This window comes from Nilaparvata lugens, chromosome 1, assembly GCF_014356525.2.
Source record: "Nilaparvata lugens isolate BPH chromosome 1, ASM1435652v1, whole genome shotgun sequence".
Taxonomy (NCBI): domain Eukaryota; kingdom Metazoa; phylum Arthropoda; class Insecta; order Hemiptera; family Delphacidae; genus Nilaparvata; species Nilaparvata lugens.
In genome coordinates, this window is record NC_052504.1 from 43,578,807 (window position 1) to 43,600,440 (window position 21,634).

General features: G+C 32.2%; 1 protein-coding gene across 1 annotated transcript in view; it reads right to left on the reverse strand.

The window, feature by feature from the left end:
* The window catches only part of LOC111050990 (multidrug resistance-associated protein 5), a 73,326-nt gene that overhangs the window by 24,791 nt on the left and 26,901 nt on the right, over positions 1–21,634 (reverse strand). The window contains 12 exon segments of the mRNA XM_039428021.1: positions 1,793–1,977; positions 3,755–3,888; positions 4,210–4,291; positions 4,294–4,360; positions 4,908–5,034; positions 6,880–7,029; positions 7,853–8,049; positions 8,859–8,964; positions 9,691–9,842; positions 13,738–13,848; positions 17,617–17,727; positions 19,758–19,949. Coding sequence (XP_039283955.1) covers positions 1,793–1,977; positions 3,755–3,888; positions 4,210–4,291; positions 4,294–4,360; positions 4,908–5,034; positions 6,880–7,029; positions 7,853–8,049; positions 8,859–8,964; positions 9,691–9,842; positions 13,738–13,848; positions 17,617–17,727; positions 19,758–19,949 — 1,614 coding nt within the window.

Sequence of the window (21,634 nt, forward strand, 5' to 3'; positions counted from 1 at the left end):
AACATTTTCAATAATTGATTGAGAGGTTTCAATTCGATTAGAGTGTAATTTTAGTTTGAAACTTTCTATTTTGAGAGTGGACACCTCATGACTAATAATTTAAGTGTTCGAGCTGTCAATTAATCCTCAAACCAGTTCAAAACTTACAGACATAGTCCCTAAATTAAAATGCCTTCCAGTGTTATTTTGTATGACATGATACTTATTGAAGTTACAGATTCATTGCCGGCCAGGATAGCCGAGACGACTAAGGTGCTGCACCCTTCAGTCGACAAGCGATACCTGGTCGTGTTACGCCTGTATGTGGGCATTATCCAGCAAAAATTTAAAAACAATATTACCAGGTAATTGGTTTGTATTTTATTTCTAACCTCTTGTGAGATCTCTAAAATTAGAACTTAAAGTGATTTAGAAGTGTAAGCAAAGCAGATTTTGTAAGTGAAAGTTGTATGAACCGTAATGTTCGTTAAATTAAGGTCGAGCTCGAAAATGATCGAACAAAAAACTAAATATATGGAAATGAACACCAGAGGACTTGGAGATCCAGGAATCACCAAAATAGGAGAAAGCACGTTTGAAAAGGTTACAAGCTTCACATATTTAGGAACGAAAATTAACTGTAGAAATAAAATATCTTTGGAAATTAAACGCAGGATAATGCTTGGCAACCGTGCGTACTTTGCAAATAGCAAACTGCTTAAGTCAAAACTCCTCACTAGAAATACAAAAATGAAGATTTACAGAAAGCTCATAAGACCAGTTGTCACATATGGATGTGAAGCATGGACGATCCTGCAAGAAGACTGCAAAGCGTTACTGGTGTTTGAGAGAGCTGGTGAAGAGGATCTACGGTCCAGTACATGAAAATGGTACATGGAGAATAAGAAAGAATGCCGAAATAAAAGCCATCCTGCAAGGTAGAGATATTCTCCGGTTCGTCAAGGCAAGAAGAATAGGGTGGCTTGGACATGTTGAAAGAATGGCCGATGAATGAATGCAAAAAGGAATGCTGTATAAGAAACTGGAAGCTGTAAGAAAAAGAGGGAAGCCGAGGGTTCGATGGATGCAAGATGTGGAGAGACTTGAGAGCGATGGGAGTGAGAGGTTGGAGGCGAAAGGCAGCAGACAGAGATGCTTGGAGGCAGATTGTGGAGGAGGCCAAAGCCCACATCGGGCTGTAGCGCCAGGATAAGTGAGTAAGTAAGTCGGAAATGATCTCTACTTCAAACTGTAGTGAACTAAGTTACAAATATTCACCGAACAAATGTCATTGTCGTTTCTTAGAGTAATATGATTACTTTCCCTTAATCCCTTTAGTTACAATTAGAATTCAAATATAGTTCTAGTTGAAAATTAAAACTTTCATATTGAAATTTTCACTTCCTTCTTTGATTTACAAAATATTCACCGGGAATTTTCGAAATGGCAAACTCCGTTTCTGGGAATACGCTGATATAGCGATTTTTTCATGCCACTTCCTCACTAACAGTCAGGCTTGGTGTAAATTGATTTTTTGCTGAGGGTGATGCCTACATAACTCCAGGCTTGAGCCTGTGTAATGCAACAAATTAATCTTCAACTTCACTTTCAATGATTGGAATTTTAACATACTGCTGGTTACTAATCTACATACAGACCTGTAGTCTTGTAGTGGATTTCCTTATATACCTTATTTGTAAATGCAACTCTCACTTTATTTGTAGCATTCTGGGAAATAAATTGATTTGATTTGAATAATCTAGATGATGATTAATTGGGAATTGAATTGAATTGATTGAAAGCTGAAACTGACCCCACTGCCTTCCTTGATCCAGAAGGCTAGCCACCAAGAGCTGAAGGTGAGGCAGCCGATGTTGAGCAGCATGATCAGAATGAGCAGCAACGACAGCGAATAGCCGCCGGCCGCCTTCATGTAGCTCAGGTAAGTGTCCACGTTTATCGAACCTTTCTCCACTTTCTCCACTTTCGTCAGTACTCCTAGCAAAACACACATCACCAATGGTTCAGTTACAATTATTCAAAAACACTTTCAAATTAAAAATTGATAAGCATTTCTTCAAATTTTATGTGAGCCTAAGTTAAACTTACCCTAAGATCAGACCCTAAGATGGAGTGATCCATGGTCTAGTGGATAGAGTGCTTGCGTAGATCCCGGGTTCAAACCTTCACAATACCAAAGTTTTTTAACCAAATCACTCCCGTGTTATCGGATGGGCACGTTAAACTGTCGGTCCCGGCTGAAGTATGACAGTCGTAAGGCCCATTGACGGCTTAAATTATATATTCAGGCGGTGGGACCTTCCCGCAAGGGACTCCCCACCAACAAGAGCCATACAAATTTCCTTTTTTCCCTAAGATCATTCCTTTAAACACAATGTCAAATAAAAAACAATTTTTTTTATTGTAATCAAACAAAAATCAACATTAATTTCACAGATAGATGATTGAAGAGACTTGAACAGTTTGAGGATGACAGAATGAACGTTGACTAATTTCAATATAATAGGTATTATCTTCCTATTTTATATTCCATCTTCTGATTTAAACTTTCATTATCTTTTTATCTAGAAGTCGAAAAATGAGTCAAATAAAGAAGGTATGTATATTCATTCCATTCATGAGTAGATTATTTTATCCCATAAAAATGATAAATTCTAACAATAAATTTGCAGTATGTATTTTTGGAAAACCCTCCATGTATAATGTAATTATATACTATTAAATAGTACATAATAACATAAAACACGTTGCGAAAGATTTGAAATTAATAAATATTGAAAGAGCATTGTCAAAACCAACTCTTTATAGTCTAGGGAGCCATGAGGGTGAGTGTGAGCAAAATGCTCACGCGCGACCACTGACGTTCTGCAAGTCCGTGTTAACGACTGCTCGCGTGTTAATATCGAAGTAGGCAAAATGGCAACAAGGAGTATGCCTAGCTTCAAAATGAGAATAATAAGTTTGATTAAAATTACATAGTTCGCTCTAAAGCCCGGTCCAGACGCTCAAGTTTAGCTTCAGTCTTTTGCTCAAGCAAAAGTTGGAGCATGTAAGTCGTTGCGTCTGGACGGTAAAACGGATGGGTCTTCAAGCTCAAGTCGTCAAACTTAAAATGTATCGGCCGGGAATCTTTTTCCATCAAACCGTCCGTCTTTTGCCTATCCACCAAAACCTAAATCACGTAAAAATGGAGATAGAGAAATTGTGATTTCAGATTCGGATTGAGCGCCCTCAAATTAATAAGATGCCTCGCGAGTACTTGAAAATAAGCAAGTTTTTTCTATCGATTGCCATTTAACCCTTTTTTCTTTCTTGATTCTCATGATACTCTCAGAATTTGATGTTGATATTATGATTTACTATCCAGATATATTAAGATGTACCATATTGTTGATAAGAATACTATCTAAAAAATTCAATCCATTTACAATCACTGTGTCTCGTGATATGACAGGTAAACAAAGCCATTTAGCGATTAACAGTAATATTTTTGTCATTATGTTGTTAAATATAGCATTATCCAGTTGAATCAGCGAAAAATACGATATAATTATTACTCATCTACCGGATATATGTCAACCGTATACAATTCAGACTCAATGAACCATATCAAAATTCATATTGAAGTGACACATAACCTCTTGGTAATATTCATTAATTAGTGAGAATGAATAAGAATACAATTTTTATTATATATTTTTTCAAAATAGATTAATAATCAAGTACTAATTGAAGGATTTAAAAATCGTCATACCTAGCTGCTCCACAGATGTACCGTTAGTTTTTGCTTTTGAGGATGAAGATCCGTTATTTGCATTATTCATCGACTCACTCTTAACTGCTCCCAAGGAGTCGTCAAGATTAATATCACCATCATCGTCTTTGCTACTGGAAAAGTTGATGAAAATGAAAATCACAAATCAGATATATTCTAAAAAAATCCATAATAATCAATAGCAACAAGAGAATTGAGAACCACAATTTCAAGCTTATATTGTTCAAAACCTGTCATCAACAAGATATATTTGTACATGAATTGCTACCAGGATTGTGATGATTTCATATGATTAAATTGAGTTGATTAGGGTTTGAAAGAAATTATGATATGTAACAATAACATTTATTTTTGAAGTTATAATGTATCATAGTTTTTGTTGATAATATTCTTTGATCTAGTTACTAAGAAGCATATTAAAAGAGAATACGTACTTGTTGGATTCATGAGATTCTTGGTGCGATTGTTCCCATGTCTTCACCATGGCTGCATATTCCTTATCCATGGCTATTAGTTTTCGTGAGTTCCCTTTTCAACGATCTGCCCATCTTTCAGCACGTAGATTTCATCACATCTATTCAAAAACTACAAGGACTTGACTATTATGGCACCTTCACAATATTTTATACCTCAACAAATTGAAAAATCAACCAATGAGATGAAAACAAAATTGATGCAGATATTCAACACACTTGACGCACTTGACACTTGAAAACTGTGACGTTCATTATTTGTAAACTAGCATTTTTTTTATGAGTACATTTATATGAATCGTATGTTTCATGGTTCGATAGCCATTAAGCAATCGAATGCTCTGTCTCGTTATTTTGATAGATTTCATCAAATCTATCCTGTCACAAAATCATCGGCCATCTTCTGAATTTTAATATGTGTAAAAATTGGAAAACCGTTCACATGTAGAAACGTATCTTCCTGGCCGATACATTTTCAATTCGAAGACTTTCAAAACCCACACAAAACATTCGCATCATACGATTTATTCCATCACATAAGTTGAACGATAAGTTTGAGTGTCTGAATGGTCTTAGCAACGTCAAAAGTTTTATAAAATATATTGATAATCGAATAAATGTGTTCGAACCAAATCGACGAATGGAAAAGAAAGAATCACCTGTATCTGATGAGTAACAAGGATAACAGTTTTATCCTTCAAAGCCTCTAGGATCAAATGATTGAAGAGGTGAGCTCCCACATTGGCATCAACTGCACTCAAAGGATCATCCAGGAAATATATGTCTCTGAAACCACAAATTAACTTGTAATAATCGATAAGCAATGTAAAAGTAACAAGGCCTTGAATTTAGCTTAGAATGTAAAATTATGAAATTAATCACTTCACTTCATTTAATAAGCATAAACAATTATTGAGAGATTTCACAGTTACTGTAGATGAACAGATGAAGAAAGATTGAAATATCAATGATAAATAATAATGCAAAATCTTTATTATGTTGATTGAAGATACATTTAAAATACTATAAATTAGAATTAATGAAAACATTGAAAACAAACTATATTATGTGTTCTTCCTCCTTCCGATGTATATTTCTGACCATTCGGTGTTCGGTGTATTTTCGATTAATGAATCCCTGCCAACTACTTCCTCTATACTAGAATTATCTACAACATGTAATTATCAAAAATATCGAATAAGTTTACTGCTTACAAATTGAAAATTGACTCGAGGATATTTCAATAACAATAGCAAATACAAACTTTTTATAATTCCGTTGGAATTTCCGGCAATTTTAATTTCAATGAGGGAAATAAACATATTAATTAATTGAATGGGAGGAAGACATCTATTAGATATGATGATTTCTTAATCCATTCCGAACTGCTATGTATACACTCGCGATTGACAAGTCGGCATTAAAGTGGAAAAATCACTATTATACAGAGTGTTAACGAAATCTAGGGACTCTAGGGCATTGTTTCTGGGTAAAAAACATACCTACATATCATATTTAAATTGTCCGGAAGTCTTCAGTTACTCACACAGCGGCCATTTTGCTTTTTCACTTATTATTTTTTTTTTAAATAATGGTTGAACATACGAAATTGAAACTTCGCACAATCATTTAAAACAACTAGACAAAGCTACAAAAAAATATCATATTTTTTCAAAGTCATAAAACAAAATGGCGGGCATTTAAAATTTTGTTTCTTAAATAACTCAGAAACCGTTGGTTTCACGGAAAATTACACGAATAATTTAATTACCTACCTATCGATTGGTACCTGATTTTTTAAGATTGGACTTTTTTAAGATTAACTTAGATATGGCAACTTTAGTGGTTGGTGACCCACCTTTAGAGGATTATGTAACGTTATTTTATTGTTTGAAATGACCTATAATCGCTTACTATTAACATGCATTGCAAATAGATATTGTTGCATTATTGAGGCGACTCTATTAGCATGCCATGGTTTGCACTGCAACAAACTTTCAGTGGTCACCTAACACTAAGGCTGCCATATCTCAGTTAATATTGGTCCAATCTCGAAAAATCAGGTACCAATCCAATCAGGTACCAATCAGGTACCATAGGTAATTAAATTTACAAAAATAAATTATTTTGGTAAAGTATTTGTAAAACCATCGGTTTCTGAGTTATTTAAGAAACAAAATTTTAAATAGACGCCATTTTGTTTTATGAATTTGAAAGATTATCATAATTCTTTTGTAGCTTTGTCTAGTTGTTGTGAATGATTGTGCAAAGTTTCAATTTCGTATGTTCAACTATTATTTAGAAAAAATAATAAGTGAAAAAAGCAAAATGGCCGCTGTTTGAATAACTGAAGACTTCCGAAAAGTTTAAATAATATTGTATTTAGATATGTTTTTTACCCAGAAACAATGCCTTAGAGCTAGAGTGGTAGGGAGTTCGTAAACACCCTGTATAAATTAGCAATGCCATTACTTCATTTTTATAACTGCCAAATAAATAAAGTAAATAAATAGAATAGACAATATAGCATTTTATTTTATTACGGAGTTTCACAATATCAATATAAATTCAACAAGTGAGTTGGGAATGAGTGAATGGGAAAACAGAGTTGAGTGAGCATTATTTGCTGACCTGTCAGCGTAGAGAGCCCGAGCCAGAGCAACTCGCTGTTTCTGGCCTCCTGACAAGTTCATGCCTCTCTCTCCTATCTCCGTCTCATCTCCACCAACCAGTGAGTTCACGTCATCGTGGAGAGCGCAAGCATTCAGTGCTTTCCAGTATCTACACAAAACAGAAAATGATAAGAATTTTCTTCAAATCGATAGAATTGAACAGCTTTGTTAAAACAACTCTGACACAGTTGTGAGAATATGGTGATTGTATAATTATTGAACCAAACAGTTCAATTCTATTTTTCGATATAAAATGAAATTCACTATGATAATTCTATTAAAAAATTGTAACAAACATCTTTTTTAATTGTAAAATAGAATTCATAGGAATAAAAAATTTTTTGAGCCAACTTCACTTGGAACAGATCAAGGGCAAATTTAAGTATTTCTGATGCATCTTGCAGCAAATTCCTATCAAAATCAAACATATGAACAAAGACCAGTAGTATATCTTAAATAATACGAATAAAAAGGATTAAAATTGGAGTGCATTAGTTACAGGTAGAATATTCATTATATAATTATAGCACCATAATCAATGAATAGTATATTCAATAAATTTATATGATTTGTAAAATCAGTAATACAAATGAGAAAGTTTGGATCATAAACTTTTTGCAATTTCCTGAGAGCTCTGGTATACTATTATGCGATAAAGAAATTGGGGAAAATATTGGAGATTATGAATAGGGACGAACATCCAGATATATAGATTATTCTTATTCAAAATTATGCACGATTGATTTCTTAAAGACACAATACGTAACAAAACTAGAACCTTCATTTAAAACACCAAATAATACTATAATAGTAAAGGAGTGAAACCTGAGCGCAGGTTCAAGTTGCATGAAGAAACAAATTAATTGAAATCTCTAAACGTTTTGTAAAGAGCTTAGATTACGCCACAAGTCTATTGGATTATAATCACTCACCGAGATGGTACAAATTTCTCTCCAAATAGAATGTTCTCTCGCAGAGTTGCATTCTGAATCCAGGCCTGTTGACTCACGAACGCACACGAGCCTTCTCTATAAACTCTTCCAGTCGTCAGTTTCAATTGGCCAAGGCAAGCTTGCAGTAGAGATGTTTTCCCAGATCCGACATGACCACAAATACCAACTAAATGTCCCTGCAATAAACATCAAAGTTCAAAGTTGTTGAAATACAGAAAGAAGAAATTGTGAAAGTAAAAAACCATGTGTGCATAAATCCCAGTTCGGAATGAATAAATAAATGTTATATTGTAAGTGGGTTATTCAGAGAGTATGTTTCGCTACTTTGATATTTGAAGAGTTGATGACCAAAGTGGTTTAACAATACGGGGACTTTAGTATGGTTATATTGGCACTATGATGAGCTTCGTAAGGACTCAAAATGCACACTTACCAGTGTTTCATTTAAAATTAACAAAATCTAAAAAGTTTTCTATTCTGGTTTTTAGGAGAGCTCTAAGCTTCTTCTTTTACCACAAAATCATAAATAAATTTTACAAAACAGCTTGAAAATGTTTTAGTTATGGTGACTTGAATAAAATATTTTTGTTTTCAATCATCAAAGTTTAAAAATCTTAGGATGTAATTATAATTTAGAAATAAAAATTGGACTCATTTAAACAGTATGATAAATTCATTTCATTCATTTGGACTAATTTGAAAATAAAAAAAATCTTGGAACATTTTATTAATAAAAATTCTCAAGATGGACTGATTTTGGCTTGACATGTTACATGTTGTCTTCTTTTAATCATTGTACTGTATATGATTTGTGCCACTTTTAATGAATGGATGTAAAACACATTTACTACAGGAGAAAGGTTACCTTACGCTGGATAGTACGGTAATCCAAGTGAGTAATTGAAGCTTGTGGTATCCTTTTACCTAAATTTTTGAAACTGGATTAATAAAAAGATAAAAATATATGAAATATTGAGGGTTTTACCTTAGCAGCACTGAAATTTATTCCAGTTAGAACATTCACTTGACCCTTTTGATCAGTGTTGTTACTCTGAATTTCCATCCCATTGTGCTTATCTTTAGGATTGTATCTGAAAACGGAAGTTCAATTTGTTATTATTTTTTATTCAATGATAAATTTACTGAAATTAACTTTCAAATTTTATGCTCCTTATCTATTGATAAATTTATAAATTTACATCGGATATGAAGACATGATAGATTCATTGTAAAAAGGTTGGTAAGGAGACAATACTTTTGAAAAACAATTGACATTGAATAGTTGATTCAAGATATTGAAAACAATTTCTGATGACAAATAGTAGGCATGTATTTCAAATCTATGAATGATTGAAGGTTCAAATTTTATATAAATAAGGTGCATAAAAAACTTTTTTATAATTATAATTCCTATGCTAGCAGTCTATTAATAAAAGTAACACTTTCAACAATAGCCTGCAAAAGTAACAGTAATTGTTCTATTCAAATAAAACCACTAGTTATTATAAATCAATAATCAGTGAGTTAGCTTACTTCTTTTACTTTACAACATTTATGGGGTATTATTCAAAAGAACAAAAGCTATAGCCTATACATATTAATAGTCCTCCACAGATAATATCTTTAAATATTAAGAAGACTCTACACAGGTAAAACGAAATGATTCAATAAGCGCAATTAGTTTGAATCAATAAAAATGTATGAAGAATGCACCTTTACCTAGTAAAAAAATCTAGATGAAAAACTGTACTAATTTCAATCAAGTCCAAAGATCCAAAACGACAATCTAGCAGAAAACTCTAACCATCCATACTCACTTAATCTTTTTACTTGAAGATTTGTTTTTGTTATGTTCATCTTCAGGTACTGATGAATTATACGAGAATGAACCATTGGCAATGCACACGGCTTGCGTCTTGTTTATTGAACGACCAATATTAGTTTTCACTTCATCCATAATAAGTATTTTCTGAAATTGCATATAAAGAACGATTACAAAATGTTTATGTAGAATTTGAGTTGAATAGCATACTTGATCTATTTACATTGATAGATACTTATGAAATTCTGTTAAATAGTCAGATAATTTTTATTTATCAATTCACAAGTATGAGAAAAATCAGTTGAAGAACTAGATCGAGTCAATCATTGGATTGATCTAAATTCTGAAAGTTTGGATGGTAATAAATCATTAAGTATACAATCGAGTATAATACAGTAACATGAAATTCAAGAGCTGTGACTTTCATTATTGAAAATTTCAAAACATATTTTTATAAATAAATGAATATTGTTTTGTTACTGACAATCACATACATTGTTTCATTCTTAGTTTTGAAAATAATACATTAACTTTCAACTAAAGAACTAGAGTACTGTACAAATTGAGAAGTAGCCTATGTATTCTGATACTAAAAACATTTGAAATGTTGTGATTATTTCTATTAATGAGAATACAGATAGAGAAAATGTTGCTGCATTTATAGAAGCAGAAATATTCTTTTGAGTCCAACACAATAAGCAAAAGCAAGCGAAGCCAACACATAAACATAATTATGAATCTTGATAATGTTTGATTAATCGTTGAATTGTTTTTTATGGTAGAGCTATTATAAGGCGAAAAATGACTCGTACTTTTCAAAGATTCAAGAAATTAAGATAAAAAAGCTAAAGAATTAGAATAAATAAATTAATAAAAATGAGGAATGCTTAGGAAAAACTAAACGTTACTGTATGAGAACTACATATTTTAGTACTAGATAGATGGTTTGCAAGAAAAAGAGGAATTTACTTCTATTGCAAAATATGTGTGTAAATCTGTGGCTCATATTCTCATGTTTTGGCGATTTTCATTTATTTTCAAGAGTATAATTTAATAAAACTGTATTGAAAAACTGTATCTCAAGAAATGAAATATTATTATAATCTAAAATGAAGAAGACACAATTGCAATATACCTACAGCAAATGTGAGTTTTCTTTAGTTATCTGATATAAAAAAGCGTTAATGAAATGACAGTGTTGAAAAAAATATTTCATAAATGAGATTTGTAAACACAACGTAGCATGCCATCACTAATTACAAAAGTCCATGCACAATCCCAATCTAGAAACTCAAAATGCATTTTATTAATCAAATTAAATTAAAGTTGAAAATTGATTCATATATTGAGGAGCATATTGTGTTTTGTTTTATGAAAAGTATAATAGAAGGGTTTGAAACTATATTATTTTTTATAAACTATCAACTATCAGCCTACAAATATTTATAGAAGGATTTTGAGATCTAAACTAAAGAATGTATGCTACAAAATTAATATATCGGATATTTCTATGTACTTTACCAGTTCAATTAACCGGCTGGACGCAAGTTCAGAAAATATTTTAAAACGTGTGATGAGAGAGCAGGAATAAGTTGCCCACTAGAGTGCTTGGAATTGTGGAATGTTTGAGCCCAACACGTGATGTAATTGGCAACTAAAATCTATCCTAGCAGTCACACTACCATGCACGGGATATGACGATGAGAAAAGCTTCAAACTTTTAGTAAAAGGGTTGGATTAGACTGAGTTACTCTATTCAAGTGGATTAGAAAATATTTGGCTTGGGTTCTACAGACAATTAATAATTGAATTTTACAAATTATACAAATGAAGAATTATTCAAGGATATTGACATGACATGCAATTTAATAGGGAGAGAGAGAGAGATAGAGAGAGAAAGAGAGAGAGATAGAGAGAGAGAAAGAGAGAGAGATAGAGAAAAGGGATGGATGCGATGTACAGGGACATGAAACATTTTCGAAAAAATATGCAATTTGAAGCACGAAATAGCAATGATACGTCATGCTGTCTAAAATTAAATCCGTTGTTCTCAGATATTAGAGACATGGATGATTGTAATCGATTTACCTTTCATGGATATTTCCTTCATTGCCTGATTAAAAGGAGAAAAGTATTGTCAGTATAGAGAGAAATGAAATCAGAATCAGTCAAAAAGGGAATTCTGTAACTGTATCATTGCTAGTTACAATAGTAGAATGAAATAATACCTAATGAAACTGGAAATAAATTTGAGAGAATATATTTTGCTGAAGTACAAGTTTAGATTGAATACCTAAATTTCAGTTTATTACATCTGAACACTTATGCCAAGTAATTTGAATAACAATATGACTCTTGCACTCTAAAGCGCTCTAGCATAATAAATGTAGAGGGTAGATAATTTTTCAATTCGAAGATCAAAAATGAGGGATTATATTTTGCCAAAAAATATTATTACAGCATATCGTATTATATAAATATTGTTCATTTAACCATTAAAGTATACGAGCGAAGATAGTGTTATGGCATCATGCTATATTGTTTTGTTTCAATTGTTTTGTTCAGAATATTATATTGTGTTACAATAACCATCCATAGCCATGCACTTCCTCTTTTGTGAACGGACTCTTTGAATATATCAACAGCGTAGGCTACTGATTTTTTGTCAACAAATAATAATAAACTAACGAATAGCTATTATTATTAGCGCTAAAATTATTTATTTATTTTGGCCACATAATAGAATAGTAATCAAGAATTAATTAATTTTGAAAGGATTTTCAATTGCGCAAAATGGTCGAGTACTCGAGGAAAAGTACAATCTTAATAGGATAAATGTTCTAATCATCAAGTTGAGGGTTTCCCCGAAATTTTATTGCACATATCAATCAATAAAATTGTCAAAATGGTCAATGTTAAGAGTTTTAATATCGTGTGAAACATGTGAGCTATGTGCAAAATCAGAAAAATAGCATGAGGCACCATGAATAATCTCAAGAATTTATCATCAAAATATAGGAGAGCGTGCTCAAAAAACTCAGTTCAGTACAATACTTGAAGCAGATAGCTTTTTATCAGAATTTCGACTTTAGCAACACACACTCACATGTAATGGAGAGCAACTTAATTAATTTGATGAGACTTTCAATGACACAGAAGTATTGCATTATTGCATATTATGTAATGATAACAGTATTGATTAATATGCGTTGGAGTAAAATTTTAGCGATTAACATTTTTAGGTATAATGTTCTACATGATTAGGACTTTTTTCGAACATACAAGAACATCAAGATTCCATTATTTAAAAGATATTTTAAATAGAAAATAAGCTGTGTTATAGATTCTCACCAACTCTTAACCTGTTAATTTTTCACGGTTGTCAACATTGAAAATTGCAGCAACTTCAAATCTTGCATTAATTTTTGGACACCCATTATTACTATTTATCAGTAATTAATTAAGCAATGGATTATATGGCTTATAACCGTAATAGCTAATTGATTCGAGAAATCATACATCTTGAGTGGATTTAATGCTGTGAATTTCTTTAATAAATTCAACTCTTTATTACACAAAATTAGGCTATAATTGTATTAATGATTACATCTTTATAAGCAAAGATTTAAAGACTAGTTGCAATCTATTCAATGAATTTTATTGATTTCTAGAATTTATCGTTTGCCAGTAAATATAATGTTACTATGTCTGAATTAATTTCAACTTCGAATACTCCATTTCGACAATGAAATATTCTATTAAGATTACCACATCGGCGAGTATTCATGGAATTCTTATTCCGTAATCAAAAGCTGCATGCACCCGAAGTTCGTATTTGGAAATGTATTATGTTGACTGCTTCTATGCATGACAGACAGGTTCACAACGTATCTAGGATAGCACAACTTAGTAGACAATTTTCAATTCAATTATATTCAATACTTCCGAAAACTGAATTATTTTTATTTGGGTTCGTGAATTTCAATGATAGAAAATTCATTAAATGTAAACTAGGAGTTATTAATTTGAAAATATAATGCACCTGGAATCTTTGAAGAGATATTTTTGAATCAATGATATTTTCAATGGCGATGCGAAGTTGGTTGAGTGAGACCCGAAAGTGGGCAGCGATCATTGATATCAACGGGAAAGCCTGAAACGCACACATCACTAAACTGTAACTCCAACGCTGCACTCAATACTCAAGTCAGAAATCAGTGGCATCTAACCTGTTCTAAGGGCTAAATTGCTTATTTGAAACATTTTAAATCACATGCCTGTTGAACCTTACCGCATTGTATTAGCTGCCAATAAATAAATTGAATGATATAAAGTATTATTTCCGATAAAATTCAATTCAAGATGGAGCACAGTTGGAATACTGTACTGATGAATAAGATATCAACTTAATTTTATCATTAATATTGTATTGATAAGATGGAGCGAGAGACCTAGAAAGAAAATAGCCAAGCCGGCTGAGACTGGATTGAACGATTCAAAGAAAAAGAAAAACGGTAGCTGACTATAATGGACATACACAAGTAAATTTCAGTAGCTTACGTAACTAATTTTATTCTTTTTATACATCATTATTGGAAAATTTGCACATTACCATTAAATAATTAATTTAAAGATGAGTTTATTTGATAATGAACTTATTTTTATGAGCAACTTTACTGAATAATTTAAAATAGATAGAAAAGCTGCAAGAAATTTTTTTGTAATTTCTGCTGAAAATCGTTATTTATTGATGATTAAGCTTATTGGAACCCCCAATTACAGTCCTTGGAATGAAAACAACACTTAATTTGAGAATATGGTTTCTAATGAAACTGACAACAGTATATGGAAATAAATAAAATATTGGAATGCATTTTCTAGAGCCCAACGATACAAATTACAAAATTCTACAGTTTTGGATTGTTATGATAGCAAAATACAGATGAGATTGTCATATAATACGCTGAGAGAATACAATGGACAAGCAAAAACTAATAAATACTACGAAAATGATTGTGTTTTAAACCTCCAATCTTCTCATAGCATTCAAGCCATCGTACATTTTGATAGAACTTTCAGAAAGATAAGTCATTGATAGCCGGATGCTCTTGCCGAAAAACACCAGAATTGTGAACGCCTATTGGGAAAAAAGAATTAGGATGGGGGAATTAGTTAAAACTAAGGTGGGTCCATACTTGAAGAATGTTTGACATTTCTGTTGAAATTCATTTCTTTTGGGCAATTTTCATTATTTTTACATCAATTATTTATAGTTTCAAGCATCTACTAGTTAAAAAAATACGTAGAAGAAAATTGTATTAATTAATAACATAGTTTTTAGCATCCCAGTTAGAAAATAGAGACATAAATATCTTAATATTATTGGTGACTCTCATAACTGGAATGAAGATTGAAGAGCTTTCACCTGTAAGTGCCCCTGTCCTTTCAAGTCAAATGAGTAGCACCTCATTCGCTAGTATCCAAAAGTTCAAAGTATTACATCTAAATTATTCAAACATCTTGATCAAAATTTACTAGAGATTCTTATTAAATCTCTATAATATTGCATTAGGTATTAATGAATAATAATTGTAGATAAAAACTCGACAAAGATCGGGTTTTAGGTGAGAAAAGCAAGTGTAACCACTAAGCCTAATCGAGATAGTTTATATATTATACCAAACGCCTGGGAATTAACAATTTTCAGTTTTAAAGAGTTGAGGAGAATTTCAAATGAGTTACATACCGTGAAAGTGCATACTAAGACACCAAGTTATTTGTCTACAAACACAAAATATAAAGTGAATAACAAACCTCACAATCTCACAATTTGTTTTCTCAAGTGTAGATGTGAGAAAGATACTGGATTGGGCTATGAAGTATGGAAGATTTGGAGTAGCTGTTACATACTTATTTTTTGATGGAGCGCAAATGATTTTTTCTTCAATATGTATATTGGATGTTGTTATTTTTATAATTTGAGAGAAAAAATTGTAGTAAAGTTGATAACTTATGAAAAATAACATCTCTTAAATGGCGGCTGTTTTTGTCCATACACTTCTGTAGACATTGTGAAGAGTTGTCAATACTACTCTGAAACTTTGAACGTGGTATTGCTTGAATTTATTGTGTTAATATCTCACTCAGAACTTGAAAAGTGTACAGAAGATTGAGTGGACAGAAGTGTACGTGTTTTTTACCTAGCCCATAAAAAATAGTCACAAGGTGAGAGGTCCCGAACCGTAACTAGAGATTCCACTATTGATTTCCACGCGGCCAGATGAGGCGTCTAGGGAAGGCGTCTGCCTTAGAAATTCTGTAATTTCTCTGGATGTATGATATGTTGGAACCGAACAGTATTGGGATTTATAATATTTATATGTAATCTTCTCAATTGTGACAGATAGAATCAAGCAAAATTGTTATATAACGAGCTGAACTGACAGTGACGTTTTCTCGAAAAAGTAAGGGCCAATAATGAAGTTTTGACTAATGCCTCACTAAACATTCAATTATTCGCCATTGCTACATAAACAGCAATTACAAACATAAAACCCCAATCTTCATCTACCAAGGCTCCATCTACGATAGATAACTGCAAGGTTATTTCGTGCACGGCACTCTGTCTTCAACTTCTCACACCGTCAACTAGAGTGTTTCGACAAAAACAGTCACCATTTTATAGATGTTATTTTCCGTAATAATCAATTTTACTACACTTTTTTCCTCTCTGATTATAAAAATGACATCATCTCAGGTACACGCTAGATAGAAAAAAATTGAGTATCGTTCAAAAATGAGTATTCATTGTCCAACCCGAGTACAAACTTGTTACTGAGTGTCAGTGTCATAAAATATTAATGTATTAGAAAATACATGCTGTGAAACTAGTGGTTTCAGGCGGTGCATATTTTTCTACGCAATTATTCATATTTGAATTTGATTAATTTTCACACAACCCCAAAACTGCCCACAACCGAATCACTTGAGAGATCAACCTTGAAGTTGCGAAGACAACTACATGCCGCTGAAATCGAAGCAGCCGACTTCTTCGAAGTTTTCAGTAGAGATAGCAGAATTACGAACAATAATACAATTGGATAGGCCTGCAACAGATCAACATCTCCATCGATTCAAAAATGAGTTCAACCCATGTGAGTACACTTGTCAACTCTGTCAAATCCAACAAATAAGGTGAGTAGCAATTGGAAACCCCTATCATAGTGAATTTTGGGGAAGGAACAGTTTTGGGCTAAGCCTGTTTCCTTTCCCGTTCATGAATGTTACAAATGATTGTGTATCAATAGATAAATAAAAAACTTGAATTAGTTATTTTCCATAACAAAACTATTCACCATGATAATAATAATTTTATATTGCATTCTTAAACCTCTTATTCTCAAATTCTTCATTAAAAATTTATTTTCTTACACCTAATTCATACCCCATGATCTAGAAACATTATGGAGTATGATAGGATTCAAATAAGCAGAAGAAGATACCAATTATTCTGATCAATGAAACCCAGAATTGATAAACAAAATCAGGACAACATCCTGACTATACAGAAAAGAAAACACCCTGTACAGAAAAGTTTGTTTTATTGACTTTTGAGATTTTGGTGAAAAACAATTCTACGAAAAAAAGGTTGTTGGGATATTTTATGGATAGATATGATAAGCAAATGATTCAATTAGCCCAAACTAGCACTAATAAAAAATACAGTGAAACCTTGGAAATTGATGAACTGGATTATATGAAACTAATTTTTATTGAGTAAGGACATCAAACAGTTGAAGAACATGAAGAGTCACATCCGTAAAACTGCCACAGCTCCGTGCATAGTTGAGTCAAGCAGCAGCAAGCCGCACAATCACATCACAAAAAAAACACATTTTATCTTTAGATTATCTTTCAAGACCTTCATTCTGTCCATTGCTAAGAGTCCGTCAATGATAGTTTTCCAGCCCAGGTTAATGTTGCTCAACACCGATCTGAGTTGTTTCAAGCACAAGCCTTGAACTGAAAAAGCCTGCAATCATTTTCAACAGTTTGGCTTCGGATCAATCTATTAAATTTCCAACAAGCTATGAAGAAAGTACTCGATATTTTCATAAACATAAGCAGCTAACAAGTATTTCCCAACACTTGCTTTTTTAATTTAATTGGTGTCTTGAATATAAATGAACCTTTTTGAATAAGGTACCGTACGAAGTGCGAAAATTCCCTGCAATTATACTGAATAAAATTTGCTCATTGAATGACTCGAAATATGAAGAATGTTGATAGATTGAACTACTACTGTTGGTAGAATATTCCTCTTGAAAATCTGGCAGACCCTCAATTATCACAGAAAATTAACTTGATGCTACATACAAGAATCCAATCACTAATATTCTGTTTCACACCTGCAAGTTAAATACAAGACCCCCTGAAAATCTACAGTTGGATTAATGAGAACATGCTACCAATTTTAGAGTATGCAATCCCAGAATATTTAAATCAAGGAGCAGAGTAAAGACCTGAATCCGTTCCAAACACAAATAACATTCGTAGAGAGTGTTCCATCCTTTATCCGAGAAAAACAGTAAAGGATGAAGCATCTTAAAGGTGAAAGTTTCCACAGAGAATGCCTGTCAATAGAGAATGTCAAGATTCAACAATAGTAAATTAAAGGCAAGTCATATTAATCACACGACTTTGATATTGAAAATACCTTTAAGGGGAATTTATCTAAATAATTGTAATGAGTGATTCGACAGTAACAGTTGGAATAGAATGGGAACACTACTTACAAATCGACTACGTGTCCGTGTTTAATGAGTTTTAATTATCTATGGAATGAAATTTTTACGTCAAAATATCGAGACAAAAATGATGCACATTGGTTAGGTTTTGGGGGTTTTATTATCTCGCGACAATTAAAAGAAAAATTGAAAATTGACAAATGGTTTATTCAAATGGTAGTGTTGAAGTTTTGAAGCCCTCCGTCAATAGACAATCTTAGTTGCCGGGAACTTTAGTTACTTCTCTCCCTAGAGAGAAAAAGTAATACTCTAGTATTCTGTTCCATGATGTAAATAAAATATGGATTTAAATAGAAGGTAGAGGGAGAATTTTCAAGCATCCAAATAGAAATGTTATTTATAGTTTACTGTACTTAGTATAATAATGCTTAAAATCAAAGTTTGTCTTTGCTTAGAGAATGATCGTTTTATATTTTATCAATTGATATAGAGAAATACAGCAAAAGAAATGAGATACATATTATTCACTGGATATCATTTCAACATTAAATTTATTCTAGAACGTAAGAAGAAAATGTTGATTTCTAATGATTTCAACGATTTAACGATAATATTAATTAAAATTCAAATAATTCTTTATTCCTTCAAATAAAATTTTTCTTTTACATGAATAACTAAATTACACGAATTCCTCCACAAAGACCAGTTTTCTGAGTGTGGAGAAAGTTCCATAGGTAACATTATGCAATCATCATGAATAAATAATAAAATTGATTCAAGCTGAGCTAAAATAAGTAAATCACAATGCAGAAATGAATAATAAAATTGATTAAACTAAGCATCAAATAATAAAAACCATTTCTGTGAAATAAATATTCCAAAAGAATAGAAGGGCTGTGGGAATGGACCATACTAACCGAAAAAGCATTAGATTTTTTCAATAACTTTGGCTCTGAATAGTTATCGTGTTATAAACGATTTCAATGCACTCTATCAATAATAGAATGCATTCATATTCTTTCAACATGATATGCGGCAAAACGTGGATTAACTTTGAAAATTTCAATGAAAATACAGAAAGATTCTTTTAACAAAGAAGAATATAGGATTTTAAATTTTAACCAATGATCTATCAAATCCTATGCGTGAAGATTTTGTAGAAATATACTATAGTATCAAAATATCTTATAACAAAAAAATCAGATCTATGAAATTATATGCAAGGTAATTTTATAGTATAAAATATTTGAAATGCATACAATAGTTGAAATGGAATTTTCCTAGTTAATATAATAATTGATAATGGAATGGTTACCTGTGAAGCTGTGAGGTTGTTTCCTGCGGCTAGATGAGAGAGGAACGTTGTTATGGCCGATACAATTGGGAAAGTGGTGGCCAGAGACATTGTCAAGCTGCGGCAGTAAGCTGTCAAATGCAGCAGTCTCATCTCTTTTTTGCGTATTGCTGGAAAAATAATAGACTGCATAATATAAGAATCTTCTATTGGCTAAAACAATCATTTTATCAGAAAGCAAACTTCAAGTTTTCATGGAAAACTCTACTCCTAACAATATAGTTAACGAGTTGGCGAGTCAATGTTTTACAATTAAATTTGAAAAAGTTTCAGTAGTTTCAAGATGACTCGATTCCTAATGTATTTGCAATTTAATAATTCTCGAAATTTTATGTTTAATAGAAATTGGAATACATTCTCTCGAATCGGGCATTGCGATCAAAGAGAACTGATTGTCGAGGAGTTGGAAGTTTGTCAGTCATATTAAGTTGAAAGTCAGATACATGTTCATAAATCTTACATAACGGATAATCTCAAATTGCATACATCCTAATTACATGCTGCGTCAAAATACAGTCAAATTTGCAATTTATGTATTTCCATTACTTTTAAATTTCACCATAGTAAAAGTTGTTGGAATTAGATAAATCTTTCGGATATTGTAGTATGATTATTTTGGAGCTTCCAGATGGCTGAATTGATCCGATATTTTCGACATTATTAGAATTACAGACGATTTCTTGAAAATCGACATATTTTTACCGCCATCTTGTGTTTTTTATGATGACAAAACATTTTTGAGATTGCCATCATGGATAATCTCTGTCTACACATTAATACAAAGAGATTGATACCATTCCCAAGTCAATTGTTGGGATGGGCATTTAGTGGAAAAAGCGTGTTTTCCGCTGCAAAAAGTACTTTTCTCTCTCTTTCCAATGACGCTCCAGCCGTGGAATATGGACTTACAGCCTCCAACCAGATGTAATTTTAAAGCTTTGCAAATATTCTAAAACACTGTACCATTAACATTAGTGTATGTCTACTGCGAATACATTTACAGGGTGGAAAGTGAAATATTGTCCCCAAAAAAATGTATGTTCCAAGTTTTTGAAGTTGAATAAATCATGAAAAGAGTGGTCGGAATGAGACGATTCTCTCGAGTATCATAATTTGGTTAATTCTAAACACTTTGGTAATAAAACCAATCCGATATCTCGGACAATAACTGAATAGCAAGCGATATAAAAATTTCTGTCAATGATAACCGCCATCTTGAATTTTCAATGATGTCGAATATTTCCGTTGTCTCCATCATCAATATTATTATTCGAATTGTTGTAACGAAGAGATTGAGACCATTTGCAAGTCTCTATCTTGAAGTAGTCTTGAAATATCGATTTTATAGTTCTAGCTTGTTACCTCATGCGTATGGAAAAACGCTCCAGAAATCATGCAGGGTTTTATTTGGAGGGCGCTGGAGAACTCATTCTTTGATGTACAGCGCATAAAGATATACCGTTGCAAAGTTGAAAAAAGGCTCTAAATTTCATAGATTCAAAATGTCTCTGTATCTATTGCACGAAAGAAGTTATAATAGAATAAAATTTGAAAAAAATGTTTTTTCTACAACTGCGCGTAAAGAAAGAATTTACATACACAATTCTCCTCGTAAAACAGCTTATTTCTGAGTAGAATCTACTTTTTCGCTCGCTAACCATCTGTGCATGCGCAGTAGATTTTCTTTACGCTCGCAAATCATTCGCGCATGCGCAGAAGAGTTTCTTTACGCTCCCTAATCAGCTGATGATAAGCAGCTCGCCAAAAGACAAACCACTCTCGGTCAGATCTTAACCTAAAAAGTCGGTAATTGTACCGATTCTACAGCCATGATGGAT